This window comes from Schistocerca americana, chromosome 1 (genome assembly GCF_021461395.2).
Source record: "Schistocerca americana isolate TAMUIC-IGC-003095 chromosome 1, iqSchAmer2.1, whole genome shotgun sequence".
Classification (NCBI taxonomy): Eukaryota; Metazoa; Arthropoda; class Insecta; order Orthoptera; family Acrididae; genus Schistocerca; species Schistocerca americana.
This window is the reverse complement of record NC_060119.1, coordinates 91,451,439-91,468,983: the sequence shown is the minus strand read 5'-3', so window position 1 is coordinate 91,468,983 and position 17,545 is coordinate 91,451,439. Positions and strand designations below refer to the sequence as shown.

The following is a 17,545-nucleotide window of genomic DNA, read 5'->3' as shown; positions in this document are numbered from 1 at the left end:
GAATTTTGTAAGTTTTGTCTAGCTATCAAATATTTACATGTCAAAATTCTTTACACAAAATGTTACAAATGTAGTATCCATGGTATAACAGTACATTACTGAATCATCAAATAGCATTTCAGGAACTGCAAATTATTTTCTATGGCGTTGGTGTTCCCCTTTTGCTTCATGAAATTTATTGCATCTGAGACATATTGCTACTATTTATGCTCAAAAGTACACTGAATTTCAGGGAAGTTTATAGTTTGATATTGTATTATGAATGAGTAACTGTCAGAAAAAAATTTTGAAATGTTGCTCTGAATCATTACTATGCTATTAATCTGGTATCTCACACATTTATTCTCACTCAAGATTAAAATATTCTGGAACAGCTGTGTAGTAGAATTTGTTACAGAACATCATAACATGCTTAGTCAGTTGATGGGAATTTACTGACCTCTAATGACATCCCTTGTCAGTGACACAGTCCCATCAGAGCGAACAGCTCCCCTTTCTGACACTACAGTTCTTGTGGAACTGCTGGTAGTTTCCGTTACCACCTGCTGATCATCGCGAGGCTTCTTCAGAATACCTGGTCTGCGGCCACCATCGCCTGTGTAAAACCACATTCAATTACACTGATTTGAAAATTTGTTCTGCAGTTTGTACAGTAAACTATGACAACTCTATATCCTACAAAGACTGATCTTGGAGACACAATGTAAGGAAACATTCTACATAGGATATATAATGCTTTTAATGCCTTGTGCATCGCAAGCACTACAGTTGCTATGGGACAAAGGTTACAGTAATAAAACTATACATCATTTAACCCTGACACCATACAAAGACTTATTAAATCACATGTACTTTTAATGCATCGTGCATCACAAGCAGTACAATTATTGTGCACAGTGAAAATGATATAAAATCTTTAGGAAACTTACTTTATAAGTTACATCAATTGGTGCGAATAGTATCATTAAACCAAGTGAAAGTTTAACTACATACACTAATACAATTTCAGGAGACATAATTTATAACAATACATTTATTCAACAGTATGATGATAATTGTGGTAAGCAAAATTAGATGTGAGATGGAAGCTAGATACAGAAGAAGACACAATTTGTCAGCTGGAGCAGGACAGCTCTAAAAGACATAGTGTTGCTAGTGGCTATTCTGCTGCGGATTGCTTCTGAATGCTTTAGCAAACAGAATGTCTCTGTTACCTGGTTGTTGTGGCTCATCCTTCTGTTTCTGGTGTATTCTGTCTTCAGTCTCACCTGTAAACAAGAAAAGAAAAATTTGTAATAGATATCAAGACACAGATTACACTTAACATATTATGCACAACCTTTCAGTCAAAGTATCAATTATGCACTGGCTCATGAGTATAAAGGGATTTTGCACAGTCTTATGAAGATGGACTCTGACCTTATAATTGGATCAAAATGACAAAGCAATGGGCAACCAAGCACAGTTTGGCTTGACAGGGGATAGTTTATCAGCTTGCATTTAGCTCAGGCTATATGGCTGTGGAAGCAACAGCTGTTCTGTTCTGCATTGAATATATTCACTCTTTAATATACAATTCAAGAGTCTCCTCTCATCCTGTGTACTTTTGCTGCTAGTGTCAGAGTTTTTGTTGTTACAGTAACCACAGTCTACAAAGAAACAAACTGTGCAATGAAAATGAATCATAACAGTAATATAAGGGGTATTCAAATGACACCCGGTCACTAGTATAAAGTAATGCTAATGATTTTATTAACTCAAATACGTAGTACAGGCCGGCCGGGGTGGCTGAGAGGTTCTAGGCGCTACAGTCTGGAACCGCGCGACTGCTACGGTCGCAGGTTTGAATCCTGCCTCGGGCATGGATGTGTGTGATGTCCTTAGGTTAGTTAGGTTTAAGTAGTTCTAAGTTCTAGGGGGCTGATGCCCTCAGAAGTTAAGTCCCATAGTGCTCAGAGTCATTATCCCACAGTGACTCTAGCCAGTCAATTCCATCTTTGACAAAGCTAGTAGGCTGCTGTCGGATCCAGGTCTAGATCCACTCACATACTTCGTCGTCCGTTGCGAATCGATGTCCATGAATAGCTTCTTTTAGAGGTCCAAACATGTGAAAGTCATATGGTGAAATATCGGGACTATGGTGGGTGCTCCAGGTTTCCCACTGAAACTGCTGCAATGTCGTCTTCACAGCAATGCCCGTGTGTGGGTGGGCATTATCATGCAGGAGGATAACACCATTGGACAACATGCCTCAGCGTTTCGGCTTGATGGCTCATCTAAGATTCTGTACAGTGGCTTGATAAAGCTGGGCATTGATGGTGGTTCCCCGTCCCAGGAACTCGACAAGCAGTAACCACAGAAGGACATCATGACCTTACCACAACTGGTATGCATGGCCTTTGATTTCTTTGGAGGTGGTGAAGTCACACGTTTCCACTGCTTGCTCTGACGCTTGTTTTTCTGTTCAAAATGATGACGCCATGTTTTGTCACCCGTGACAATATGCAACAGAAAGCTGTATTCCTCCTCATGATAATGTTGCAGATGACTCAAAGACAGCACCATTCGAATACTGCACTGTTCGGTGGTCAGTTGGTGGGGAACCACTGGTGCCCATGCTAATACCCAGTAACTGATGGATCTCGTCCATGGTGATTCTGCAGTTGTCCAAGACTAAACCATTCACGTCCACAACCATTTCTGGTGTGATGACATGATGAGCCTGTCGAGGATGAGCATCGTCTTCTTGTGGCTCTCGCCCCTCAAGGAATGATTTGTGCCATTCCACAACACTTGAATGACTCAGACTGTATTCACCAAACACAGCCTTCATCTGTCGATACATTTCACAGCCTCCAACTCCCTCCACCGCCAAAAATCGAATCACTCCTCATTGTTCCTGCTTTCTCGCCTGCATGTTTGGTAGTGGACAATAACTTGTGTGACCACCTTCTCTTCAGTGTGAAACCACACTGGTGCTACGCAACATCAAGTGGTGCACAAGCACTCTACCAATGGATGGTGCCACTATACTCGCAGTTACATTGTGCCACCTTACGCGTAAGGCAAAGGCAGATGCACTGACCAGGTTTCATTTGAATGAACCTCGTTCTATTGCCCACAGATATGTCTACAGCTGACTGTGGCGACAGCAGAGCAATTTGACAGTGGAAAAAGGTGTAAAACTTGTGATATAGCTTATTCTGTGATTCATGATATTCTCCAGTTTTGCAAAGAAAATTATTATGGGTCTGTAGGTGTAATAAATTTCAGAAAATAAATCTTCCACAGCTGTAGTTAACTTATTTATTTTATATTCTACCATAACATTATGACAGGATAAATGTAGCAGTCTACTACACCTGTGGTCGATTTATTTCCTGAAGCATTCAGTGACTGATTGATGTGAGAGTGTCTGTCCCAAAAACAACATTATGATCCCAAAATTGTGCATATGAGATGAAAAGAAATTTGCATGAACTCTGAAGGATAAAGTTAATGAAAATTAAGAGTTCATTTCTCTGGTACATACATAACAAGGTGGTATTAACAAGGCCATTTCATGGCAATAGTCAATATACTCTTCTAAAGTCATTTAAATATCCAACACAAAAGCTTCCTAAAGCAGAAATTCTGACATACAATCAATGCTGTGACATTTTACTCTTTCCTGAAATAGTCAAAATAGTCTTAATGAGGTTGCCATGTTGCTGACACTAACACAAAAATTCACTAAAAGTACTGTAACATATTTCAACACCACTTTTATATGCATGGGAAAAGATAACACTATTTCAATTATTTTTTACTTTCCACCATACTATAAATATGAACAATTGAAAAGTCAAATCTTTCAAGGGAAAAATGCAAAAGGCACCAAAAATGAAATAACTGTCGTTCTAAAGACTGATGAAAAAATATACCCCAGTACTTACAAAAAAGGACACTTCTTTAATTGATCATTTCCACAAGGCTCTTTTTTCTGTACAATGTAACAGACAGTGTGCTCACTGGTGCAGTGATGAGACATCATCACTATGCTTGCAGCAGTCAACGTGTTAAAGCACCTCCTTATTACAGTAATTACAGAACTAATTGACTCTCAAATATCCATCTGAAATGCCCTGCAGATGCTACTAAAATGTCAGTATCAAGGGACAGAATTTTAACATATTTGCTATTGCAGCAGAAGAGTAGTGGTGGGAAAGAGAGAGTTAGTTGAGGTGTTAAGTTTCTTAACATTCTACTGGTTAGAAGTTCAAGGTTTACTATGTTACCTATGCCATTCTAGTATGTACTTGGAATCAATGAATGCTATAGATTTTGTGATAGCAAGTGTAACATTACACTAAAGCCTATATTAATTAGATACTACTAATCTTGTTACTCAAGTCTACACTTACTTGTGGCGATGCGCTCATGCTTCTGTATAAGTGCTCTCAGTGACTGCTGCCGCTGTGAAAGGACACGAGTATCCTCGACCAGGTGCTCACTAGGTGCTGAGGGCTGTTCAGCTTGATCCTGGGGCAGAATAAAACTGTCTCGCAGCTTCGCTCGTGGTTTCTCACGGGGAGCTGTTGGCTGTGAGACAGCATTTCCACCTGAAAAATCAGTATAATTCTTTGTGTAAGTTAAATTCTATGTCTTCAAGTTTGTCTCTGGTCTCCCAACCAATTAACAGGAAGACCTGTCAGATAACATCTTTATGGTGCTTGTGCAGATGACACTGTTGCAATATTTATTGTCTTCGGGGTTTTGCATTGATTCTATATCAAAAATAATCAGATAGAGCTTGTGTATATAGTCTGTAAATGCTCAAAACAATGAAGGAATCTTCACTGGTATGAAGGTCTTATGGGAGGTAAGTTTCTGTTACCTTCCTCTGAAGGAAGGTTGAAGAGGGCTTTTCTGAAGGAAAAAAGAGGATACCATATTATAAGTAAACCCATCAAATGATAAACAAAAGAAGACATAAAAATCAAAAACATGCAGAGAGAGCATTGTTTTTGAAATTATCATGGATCACCATGGTCATTTCCAGTTAGTCTCCTAATCATCATCAGTCATTAAGGGCAACACAGAAATCCTGTAATAATGTATTAGGCAAAGTCATAATGTAGGTGGTTTGCTGGTATCTTCCTCTGACCTGTTATGGAATGTTAACTATGTTGTGTAGGTTGTTAAGATGAGTGCTTATGCAATATATTGGCATATTTGTGTTGCTGTGTGTGAATAAGGAATGGAGAAATAAAGGGGAGGGGCAGAAACCACCCATGAGTCACTGCTGGTAAATCGGAATTTAACCCTAAGAAAAAAATGGTGCAAATGTCTCTGAGCACTATGGGACTTAACATCTATGGTCATCAGTCCCCTAACCCTAAGACACCGGTGCAGTATGGTGATGAGAAACTGTATTACTTATTTTCCCCACTGCTGACCAAGTACTGCTAATGAAAAATTTGTTTCTCCTCAGGATTTGAACTGCCTACCTCGAGTTAGAGCACGAATGGGTTTATCACATATACGGGGTGTGACCAAATTCTATTTACCATCTATAATCACAGGTTCCTTAGCCCAAAACAAGAAAAAAAGTCTAGTAAACAAGGGCTCCAAAATGCATACCTTAAAAGCTATGAGCACTAATTCATATTCGATGCTGTGAAACGCGTGTCTACTAATGCAAGCTCTTTGCTTTCCATCTTTTGGAAGTAGGTAGAATGGATCAAAATAAGAAAAAAATGTCCAGTAAACATGGGCTCTAAAATGCATACCTCAAGAGCTAAGAGCATCTTCACCATGTGGAACACGTCTCTCCTACTGAACATGTACTCATAGCTCTAAATTATTTTACAATCTGTATACACTTGGTGCAATTTTATCTGACATACTAGATAGATACTGCCTACAGGAAAATTAAAGAGACCTTTGGAGATAAGAGAACGACTTGTATAAATATCAAGAGCTCAGATGGAAACCCAGTTCTAAGCAAAGAAGGGAAAGCAGAAAGGTGGAAGGAGTATATAGAGGGTCTATACAAGGGTGATGTGCTTGAGGACAATATTATGGAAATGGAAGAGGATGTAGATGAAGATGAAATGGGAGTTACGATACTGCGTGAAGAGTTTGACAGAGCACTGAAAGACCTGAGTCGAAACAAGGCCCCCGGAGTAGACAACATTCCATTGGAACTACTGACGGCCTTGGGAGAGCCAGTCCTGACAAAACTCTACCATCTGGTGAGCAAGATGTATGAAACAGGCGAAATACCCTCAGACTTCAAGAAGAATATAATAATTCCAATCCCAAAGAAAGCAGGTGCTGACAGATGTGAAAATTACCGAACTATCAGTTTAATAAGTCACAGCTGCAAAATACTAACACGAATTCTTTACAGACGAATGGAAAAACTAGTAGAAGCCAACCTCGGGGAAGATCAGTTTGGAATCCGTAGAAACACTGGAACACGTGAGGCAATACTGACCTTACAACTTATCTTAGAAGAAAGATTAAGGAAAGGCAAACCTACGTTTCTAGCATTTGTAGACTTAGAGAAAGCTTTTGACAATGTTGACTGGAATACTCTCTTTCAAATTCTAAAGGTGGCAGGGGTAAATTACAGGAAGCGAAAGGCTATTTACAATTTGTACAGAAACCAGATGGCAGTTATAAGAGTCGAGGGACATGAAAGGGAAGCAATGGTTGGGAAGGGAGTAAGACAGGGTTGTAGCCTCTCCCCGATGTTGTTCAATCTGTATATTGAGCAAGCAGTAAAGGAAACAAAAGAAAAATTCGGAGTAGGTATTAAAATCCATGGAGAAGAAATAAAAACTTTGGGGTTCACCGATGACATTGTAATTCTGTCAGAGACAGCAAAAGACTTGGAAGAGCAGTTGAATGGAATGGACAGTGTCTTGAAAGGAGGATATAAGATGAACATCAACAAAAGCAAAACGAGGATAATGGAATGTAGTCGAATTAAGTTGGGTGATGCTGAGGGACTTAGATTAGGAAATGAGACACTTAAAGTAGTAAAGGAGTTTTGCTATTTGGGGAGTAAAATAACTGATGATGGTCGAAGTAGAGAGGATATAAAGTGTAGATTGGCAATGGCAAGGAAAGCGTTTCTGAAGAAGAAAAATTTGTTAACATCAAGTATAGATTTAACTGTCAGGAAGTCATTCCTGAAAGTATTTGTATGGAGTGTAGCCACGTACGGAAGTGAAACATGGACAATCAATAATTTGGACAAGAAGAGAATAGAAGCTTTCGAAATGTGGTGCTACAGAAGAATGCTGAAGATTAGATGGGTAGATCACATAACTAATGAGGAAGTATTGAACAGGATTGGGGAGAAGAGAAGTTTGTGGCACAACTTGACCAGAAGACGGGATCGGTTGATAGGACATGTTCTGAGGCATCAAGGGATCACCAATTTAGTATTGGAGGGCAGTGTGGAGGGTAAAAATCGTAGAGGGAGACCAAGAGATGAATACACTAAGCAGATTCAGAAGGATGTAGATTGCAGTAGGTACTGGGAGATGAAGAAGCTTGCACAGGATAGAGTAGCATGGAGAGCTGCATCAAACCAGTCTCAGGACTGAAGACCACAACAACAACATACTGTAAAGCTCTTCTGCTTCTTTCTTGTAATCCAGGAGATATTTTAGAGCAATTCCATTAATGTAACATAAGAAGATACCTATGGCCTTTATGACCATGTTCTTCTTGTGGTGGAATAAATTATTATTGTGAAAAAACAGTTACGGATGGCTGTTACCACTGTTCTCATTCTACTGGAGAAAGCTGTTAAACAATGGAACGTGGAGCCCCCCACCAGAAATGATTGTCAACATAACCAGTGGATTCTACTGAGCTTAATTATCCTCCATCTTATACTAGGAGAAATGTGTATATCACATATATTTTATAAAGAGGGAGAAGATGGTATACAACCTTTCTAAAAATGGCACAATGCAGAGTACTGTCAGTTTTACTTCTTGAAATGTGCAATTTGCTTGCACGTGGAAATTTCTGGTGTGTGTAATAGGGGCTGTTGATGTTACACTCACTTTAGCATGCACAGTGGGAACCACATTCTGTTATATGCCTGGGTCTGCCTGAGATCTGGCGATTCAATGAATGATACATCTCGAACAGAAAAGGTACAGTGAGAATTTGCAAAATTGTAGCAAACAAGCAGACACATGACTGAGTTACACATCATTCTTCTCCTTATTGATCTGTGTCTTCAGATAAACAATATGGGATTTTTGGCTGTCAGTGAAATATTGATTACCGTTGACATTCACAAGAACTCAATCTCAGTTGTCAGAGAGGATTGTCACCATGCTATCATGCAGTTCTGGAGGACTGATTAACTGTGTATTTAAATGCAAAGATTAAGTTCTCAAAGCAGTCACCTAGTGAAACTGAGACAGGTTATTATTAAGAGGAAGAAATGATCTACAGCTTTTAAATACTTTTCAAAAATCATGTTGTGGTACAATATTTCTTTATTGAAATAATACTAGTTTGTCAGCCAATAGACCATACTCAGGCATTAAGAATAACAGTAATAAAATGTCATACAGCTAATCATGAATGTTTGTATTAAAGCCACAGTTATCCATTTGCTGTGGCAAAATTATCAAATGTAGAAAAGCAACAGAGGTACAAATGAGGCAATATTTTGTCAGACAAAAGACTGGAGAGGTATTTTCTCACATATGTCAAATGCAGAGTCAAATAGAGAAAATAAGCCACATCTTTTGCTCCTGCCTGACAACATATTGGCCACATGCAAATTTGTTACTTTCCTTAATCTCATATTTTCATACAGCAAATAGATAATGATGATTTTAATACAAATGATTGTGTCTAGTGTAAGAGATTTAATTAATGTCATACTTAATGCCAGAGGATGGTCTGCTATTTGATCGAAATTGGTAGCTCTTCAGTAAAGAAATCTCATATAACTATTATGCTGTTGCTGTTGTGTGAGGTATGGAAAAATATAACAACATGATGGTGATGAGATACTGCTGGTACTGGTTTGGGTAAAAAGAAAGTGTTTGTGTCAAGGTTGACCCACAAATGCCATATTATAGGGTTGGTGCATAAGTTTGTAACATTTTTCCATTATTTTAATAAACACAACAAATAAATGTAACAGAAACTTTACTCATCAATAATATATTCTCAAAAAATGTTCAAATGTGTGTGAAATCTTATGGGACTTAACTGCTAGGGTCATCAGTCCCGAAGCTTACACACTACTTAACCTAAATTATCATAAGGACAAACACACACACCCATGCCCGAGGGAGGACTCGAACCTCCGCCGGGACCAGCCGCACAGTCCATGACTGCAGCGCCTTAAACCGCTCGGGTAATCCCGCGTGGCAATATATTCTCCTTCACTATTTACAACAGTCTGCCAATGCAGCAATAACTCTTGGAAAATCACATGGTTTTGAGGTGAAGAACTCATCAAGTCATGTTCGGAGTGCATTTTCATCCAGAAAGGTTGGGTTGATTTGGGGGAGGAGACCAAACCGCGAGCTCATCGGTCTCATCAGATTAGGGGAGGATGGAGAAGGAAGTCAGCCATGCCCTTTCAAAGGAACCATCCCGGCATTCACCTTAAACAATTTAGGGAAATCACAGAAAACCTAAATCAGAATGGCCGGACCCGGGATTGAACCATCGTCCTCCCGAATACAAGTCCAGTGTACTAAGCACTGCGCCACCTTGCTTGGTCCATCCAGAAAGGAAGTTCCTCAAAGACTGCTCTATTGAGAGCAGAAAAAATGAAAATCTGAGTGTACAAGATCGGGTGAATAACATGGCTGTGGAAAGACTTCCTTACACAACTCCTGTATTGCATTTTTTGTCAGTCTAGCAGAATGTGGATGGGCATTATCGTGGAGTAGCATCACTTCACACAGTCTTACTGGACATTGTTCTCACACTGCATCTGCAAGACACCTCAGTTGTTGACAATAAATGCCAGCAGTGATGGTTAAACATTAAGGAACCAATTCGTAGTACACCAACCCGTGCTGTTCCGCCAGACACATAACATTATCTTTTGTGGATAAGTGCAGTTTTCTGTAGGGGAGTTGCTTATCTCAGTATAAAGATACCATTTGTCATCACCAGTAATGATACAGAATAGGTATGGTTTGTGTTGTTCACGAACCAACTAATGACGAACGAGAAGAGATGCACGTATGGCCACCTGCTCATTTTTGTGATTTTAGCTTAGAGCTCGCGATATCTGTACAGCCAAAAATGTCGCATGATGGTGAAATGATGGCAGTTTATCACATTTGCCAGTTCTCGAGTACCCTGACGTGGATCATTTAGAAGTAATGTGTTTAAATGTTCTTTATCAAGCCCCAAAGATATAATTGAATATGGAGAGCCACAAATGCGAAAACAATCCTCCTTAAACGAGAAAACCATTTTCTTTCCGTGCTCTTTCCGGTGCTATTATCACCATACATGGCACAAATATTTCTGGCTGCTTCTGCTGCTGTAACCCTTCTATTGAACTCAGTCACAAGAATGTCTCTGAAAAGTTCTGATTTCTCCACTTGCCTCTCCATTTTCTAGTGTCCACAGCTCCACTCACTGTCTCCATATGACAAAATGACAGTATGTAAACACAGATAGCAACAGTGAACTACATATAAAAAAAAGGAAAATCGATAAATAAACCAACATCAACCAGAATACCTACATGCAAAACAAAAACCTAAGAACTTATGCACCAACCTAATATTTATTTTGTTACTTCCGATCCCAATGAATAATTTGTGCCAGCTGAGTAAACTTGTGCGTCATTTAAATAAAATTAAGTTTTAGAAATAATTCGTTTGCTACAAGCAGTGAAGGAAACAAAAGAAAAATTCGGAGTAGGTATTAAAATCCATGGAGAAGAAATAAAAACTTTGAGGTTCGCCGATGACATTGTAATTCTGTCAGAGACAGCAAAGGACTTAGAAGAGCAGTTGAACGGAATGGATAGTGTCTCGAAAGGAGGATATAAGATGAACATCAACAAAAGCAAAATGGGGATAATGGAATGTAGTCGAATTAAGTCGGGTGATGCTGAGGGAATTAGATTAGGAAATGAGATACTTAAGGCGCTACAGTCTGGAACCGCACGTCCGCTACGGTCGCAGGTTCAAATCCTGCCTCAGGCATGGATGTGTATGATGTCCTTAGGTTAGTAAGGTTTAAGTAGTTCTAAGTTCTAGGGGACTGATGATCTCTGCAGTTAAGTCCCATAGTGCCCAGAGCCATTTGAACCATTTTTTGAGACACTTAAAGTAGCAAAGGAGTAGCAAAATAACTGATGATGGTCGAAGTAGAGAGGATATAAAATGTAGACTGGCAATGGCAAGGAAACCATTTCTGAAGAAGAGAAATTTGTTAACATCGAGTATAGATTTAAGTGTCAGTAAGTCGTTTCTGAAAGTATTTGTATGGAGCGTAGCCATGTATGAAAGTGAAACATGGACGATAACTAGTTTGGAAGGGAAGAGAATAGAAGCTTTCGAAATGTGGTGCTACAGAAGAATGCTGAAGATTAGATGGGTAGATCATATAACTAATGAGGAGGTATTGAATAGGATTGGGGAGAAGAGAAGTTTGTGGCACAACTTGACTAGAAGAAGGGATCGGTTGGTAGGATACGTTCTGAGGCATCAAGGGATCACCAATTTAGTACTGGAGGGCAGCGTGGAGGGTAAAAATCGTAGACGGAGAGCAAGAGATGAAAACACTAAACAGATTCAGAAGGATGTAGGTTGCAGTAGGTACTGGGAGATGAAGAAGCTTGCACAGGATAGAGTAGGATGGAGAGCTGCATCAAACCAGTCTCAGGACTGAAGACCACGACAACAACAAGCTTCTACAAACTAAGTTTGTGTGTTTGTGACTTGCTATCTCGGTGGGCTGTAAATAGGAAGCATATGCCAGAGCAGGGCAGAAAGGGGGTGGGGGCGCTACTCACGAACGTGCTGCTCGTGGCGGGAGACTATTTCGCGCAGGTGCGGCGCGGTGGGGGCGCTCTGCTCGGGCATGTCGTCGTCGGCGTCGTCGCGGGGCTGACGCTCCGGCGTCGGCGTCGGCTCAGCTTCGGGCTGCGGCCGCACGGCCTTGAGGGCGCGCAGACCGCCGAACAGAGGACGGCCGCTCGAATCGCGGATCTCTGCGGGCGACGGCTCTGCGGGCGCCGACGGCTCCCGGCTGTCCGGCGAGTCTGCAGACACACCGCCAAGTTTCACCTCTGGCGCTGGGCAAGCCACTACTGTCATCCACATTACTATGCAGTTAAAACGGTGCATAGAGCACGGTCCCAGCTGCAGGTTCATCAATTATTCAAAAACAGTCTTAATCGCCTTTACTATTATTATTATTATTATTATACCGCCAACCGGTTTCAACCCGACGTAGGGGTCATCTTCTGGGCGTTTACACCATTGGTCGACTGCTGGTGGTGTCACTCCTGTCTACATGACCTCATAACCGGTTTCAACCCGACGTAGGGGTCATCTTCTGGGCGTTTACACCATTGGTCGACTGCTGGTGGTGTCACTCCTGTCAACATGACGTCATGACCGGTTTCAACCCGACGTAGGGGTCATCTTCTGGGCGTTTACACCATTGGTCGACTGCTGGTGGTGTCACTCCTGTCTACATGACGTTATGTAGACAGGAGTGACACCACCACCAGTCGACCAATAGTCTAAACGCCCAGAAGATGACCCCTACGTCGATAATAATAAATGCGATTAAGACTGTTTTTGAATAATTGATTAAACATACTAATCGCTGTCTCATCTCCACAAACATGTTGTCCAAAACTCCAGCTGCAAGTTGCCTATCGGCGTCCAGGGGCTCCAAAAATCTGATTTTCAATATTTCATATAATAGCCAACTCAATTTAAAAATTCAAAATGTTGTCATAATCTACACACTTAGGTGTATAATCTTACTGTACACTGTTAAACACAATAGGCCAAGTACGACAGTTGTAAATTGTGTGCACATCTTGAGGCAGCGTAATATTTGAGAAAGAGATCATTTAGCCACTTCCATCAATTTTCACACACAATTTCAGACCTGTACGGAACTTCTTCTCGGTAACACTTTCCACAAAATAATGAAATAGTTGATTTTCTCGCTTGCTACATTTTCGCTGTTTATGCAGTAAAACTTTACTATGCATGACGTTTTAATTTAGTACTTCTTTACTTGTAACTCTACTCGCAACTCACTTTGCAGACAGGATCCGCTTGCACCACCGAACGTATATTATTGTACGACACAGAAGATATTACGTCCGACATTGAGATGCATGAAAACCTAATTTTTCTTTAAGTGTGGCGCAAATTATCCAGGCTATTCTCATTCACCTCTTAACGTCAAATATTTAACACATTAATTTATTTGTGAAACAATCAGACGTTTGGAGTTCTTTTATTCATGGGAGCTCGATTCTTTAAAGAATCGGGGGAGAAATGATGTCTACCCAAGACTGCATCTCCATTTGTTGCTGCTGTCTCAGCGTGCCGGTCGAAGTCCATCTCCTATAGATTCTCGCCTAATAACATGACGGCCACGAAGCGTCACTATAATGCAAATGAAAATACACGAGTCTATTACATCAGATGTTCCACATCTCTGGAGAAGAACCATCTGACCAGTTCCAAAATTGGTGCAAAACCAAGCTGATTGTTATGGTATATTATTTCAAAACGGCATTGTGGTCTGCACGTCAACAGACTGACTAGAAAATTCATGCTGATTTATTTAACTTACGATTCTGCTGTGTAAAATGACTCTGTGGGGTGCAGTAGAAATCGATAATAATTTGGTACTACTATAATATCTAAACCACTAAGTGCGTACAGTTTATTCGCTAAGGAATCATATCTCTATTTTCAACATCCTTACAGCAGGCTGAAATTCTGCAAAAATAAAACTCAGAAGATGCATTTATGTCAGAGTAGAGTGGGTTAGATGTCGATATACAAAAATAATGACAGACACGATAGGCTGTACCCCTGATTTCTAAAAATAAGCGTGTTCGGGTAGCACTTTAAACCGTAGTAGCAATTTCATTCATAATTAATTAACGAAATTATCCTTACCACGACAGACAGGAATGAAATGTTTTTGATAACTGCTTCATTCACACTTCGTTTCCCGCGGATTTCGTTTTCGTTCTGTTGTTAGTCGTGTAGACTTCAATTATTAACGTAGTAAAAAAATAGGTGGGCAGCAAGCGGAACACTGTCTCTGACTTCTCAACCGTGCGCAAATACTGTGACATTCAAAAGTACTTTCTAACAAGCAGTTTTTCTTGTAAGGTCAGAAACATTTAAATCTATTAAAGAACTACGGTTATTTCAAAAGATATCTTGTACCAGCTGCGGCAAAGGAGAACCTGAAAAAATTAAAATAGCCTTTTTCTGTCATTAGGTTAAGTCACAGAATTGAAAACTATTCCAATGCAGACTTCGGACTCCATATACGTTTTGCGTGATCTCTCGTCGCTAGAGCATCGAGTCAATACGGTCAGTATGGGCTTACTTTCATTATTCAAACTTTGTATTTACGAGACTGCTCCTTTTCTGGCACTGAAGGGCAAAAAATCTAGCTCAGTTAACTAAAATATCGATAATTTTGAAGAAAGTGGGTCTTCATTTTCCGTAAGAGACCTCTAAATAATATCTAAAGAAACTAATAATTTCCTCTAAAATGTTTATTATGATATTTGAAATTTCATGTGTTACGTTTAGTAAGCAGAATATGAAATGTAGTATTAGCAACGCAATTTACTAAGTTCCGCGAATCAGGAAGATGATATGGCAGCAACATAACGTTTGATTTGTAATAATCGTCACCTCTTTAAGATTATATCAAGTTTTCATGTTCCTGTATATATGGATGTGTGATGGGGGTTGGGGTGGAGAGATAAATAATGTTCAGTAACAAATTTTATTTATCACATTTAAAAATGTTGTTGACGGTAGACGAGGAAATTTTTCGTTCACTTCTGGTATTCTGCAGTTCATCTAAGGTACCGCTTTTACTTCCTTTTCCATAAGAACGCGATTTTTAATCCCATATAGCATCACAAAGAAGAAAAACCGCATTTACCTGGATAATATTACTAAAATCCCTTCACTACTTTTACGAAGGTCTCTCAGATACGGTGCTCGTAAACCGATTTCGCAATAACCTTCTCTAATTGGTTACGTATACACTCTAATATTGAATCTGAAAATGCGGTTCTAGCAGCCATATTTCTTCTTCGACAATCGATATTCGCACCCATGTACACGATTACCGTTTTTGAAACGTGCTTGTGTTTTTCCTAGTGGTCGGCCATTCTGGATGGAGTGACACTTTTTGCAGGAAAGAGAAGAAGAAATATTCAACTGAGTAAGAAGTTATCCTACATGTAATCTGAAGAGGCGCAAATAACCTGCTGACTAAAAGAGAAAACGTGATTTCAAAAAGCCATTAGTGTAAAACAACTCCTTTTCCCTGTCCTTTATCCCGTGTCACGTTAATTATTGGATTTGACAACGGTAATGGTAGAGGGCAGCCTGATGACCTTCATGTCGACCCCCCCTCCCCCTCTGAGGTAGAATTAGTGTACCTTACCTATCTGCATCTAGTGTTATCCCAAGTCACAGTGTGGGTGACAGCCCGGTATTCACCAATTCGGATGTGGGAAACCGACTAAAAACTACATCCAGGGTGGACGGCACATCGGCCCACATCAGCCATTGTCGTTAATGCCCAGGGCGGATTCGCTTCGGGGCCAGCGCCTCCGAATCCGAGAAGCGGCGTGCAAATTCGCGCGGCTATCCGGGTAGGTCTATTACTATAAAACAACTGACATCTGGAAAACCTATGTTTGACCGGCCTAACCAGATTAATTCAGGTCTTAGCATGTAAACTCGTCAGCGAAAATCTGTTTCAGACACTTGGTTTTAGTCTTCTAGAAGTTGTTCTGCATATGAAAACTCACCAGTGCCTTATCATGTGTGTGTGTGTATGTGTGTGTGTGTGTGTGTGTGTGTAATTTCGTACATTCCTGGTTAAGTCCGATGAATGTACTCTTTGCCGTATCTGCCTTAGGAAATGTCATGAGATATTCCGTATGAGGCACCCACGTTGTCGGCAGAAGATGAGTATTTTGCTATCCACACCGAACTGCAGGAAGAGGTGCTCCGCATCAAAGAAACACTAGACGTCTTTCCGTCGGACAGCCTGACAGCACGCTCCGATACGAGTGCACAGTTCACTAGTGATTATCGCTGGAGAACCATTTGGTACGTGCCCGTAACCAACACAACTTCGGCCGATGTCGAGCTAGGTGAGCGTGCTGAGTGGAAAGAATCACTGTTTTACTGTGGGCGATATGTGGTCGGGCCTTCGCTTCACGGTGTAAACCTGCGATCTCTGCTGTGACTGGCTAGCGAGCTGATTGTGACTTTTTAACATTAATAGTGGTTATGTCTGGGCTAACAATCACAAGAGGCTTGTGCATTGTTGCCGAAACTCGAGTTAACGAATGTCACAAACATTAAAGTTTGTCTAATGTAGTATGTAACCTATAGTTTTTATTGCATCTCATGACGTGATTCTGCGCGCGACGACAGAACGGTTTAGGAGATGCATATGTAAAATAAAGCAGAATCAATTTTTTGTAGTTTCGAAACAATTAATTTGGTTCTTTTCCAGAAATCCAAAGTTTTAAGCCGCTAGGAACTTTCAAATCACTCACACTCCACTCCATCTGAAAACAATGTCCTTTTCTCCAGAAGCGCTAGTCCTCCAAGGTATGCTGAAAAAATTCTGCGACGGTTAGAAGGTAGTAGGATTGTTGATATTTTTAAAATTATCGGGAATCCACTATATCGATATTTAAAAAGTATCATAATGTGCCAACGATATATCGACAACTGTATCGATATATCGGTGGAGAAAATATCAATGCACCGGCCTATAAAACTGTCGGCTGCACATTGTAAATATACTGCCAGTTTTACAGTTGTATATTTAAGTATTGATTTATTATTAGATATTCTGTACTCCAATAAGGTAGCAGTCTGTTTATCCCCCTTACAGCAAGAATTGGAAGGAAAACGATGCACGTTCACGCATGCCGATAATCACTTTGCTAACAATGGTAACTGCATATAAGTAGCACAATAAAAGGTGTCCGATAGGTCAGTCTTCCGGTTTCGTCATATATCGGATTCGTCCGGAACACTTCATGTCGACATCACTATTTTTTCATATCTTCAAACGTCAGCGACCTGGCAGTTGTAGTGACAAAATTGCGTGGTGAAATTAAACGTTGCAGTGATTGTTGATAGTGCCGTGCGCCGAATACTTCAACATTTCCTTTCGAACGTCTCCGCTCACCGCAAAGACCGATCTTATCGTTTAAATCTTTTTTCATCATTTTTAGCAAATGGTTTTCAAGAGTATCGATGTGAAGAAATAGCGC

The 17,545-nt window shown here is 40.3% G+C and overlaps 1 protein-coding gene across 3 annotated transcripts in view; it reads right to left on the bottom strand.

The window, feature by feature from the left end:
• Positions 1 to 17,545, bottom strand: part of LOC124548747 (titin-like) — a 491,683-nt gene that overhangs the window by 115,770 nt on the left and 358,368 nt on the right. For all 3 annotated transcript variants that reach the window (XM_047125191.1, XM_047125192.1, XM_047125193.1), the window contains exons 7-10: positions 12,023 to 12,271; positions 4,404 to 4,601; positions 1,215 to 1,268; positions 440 to 595 (exon numbers count right to left, since the gene is read on the bottom strand). In XM_047125191.1, the coding sequence (XP_046981147.1) occupies positions 440 to 595; positions 1,215 to 1,268; positions 4,404 to 4,601; positions 12,023 to 12,271 (657 nt within the window). The remainder of the gene's footprint in view (positions 1 to 439; positions 596 to 1,214; positions 1,269 to 4,403; positions 4,602 to 12,022; positions 12,272 to 17,545) is intronic.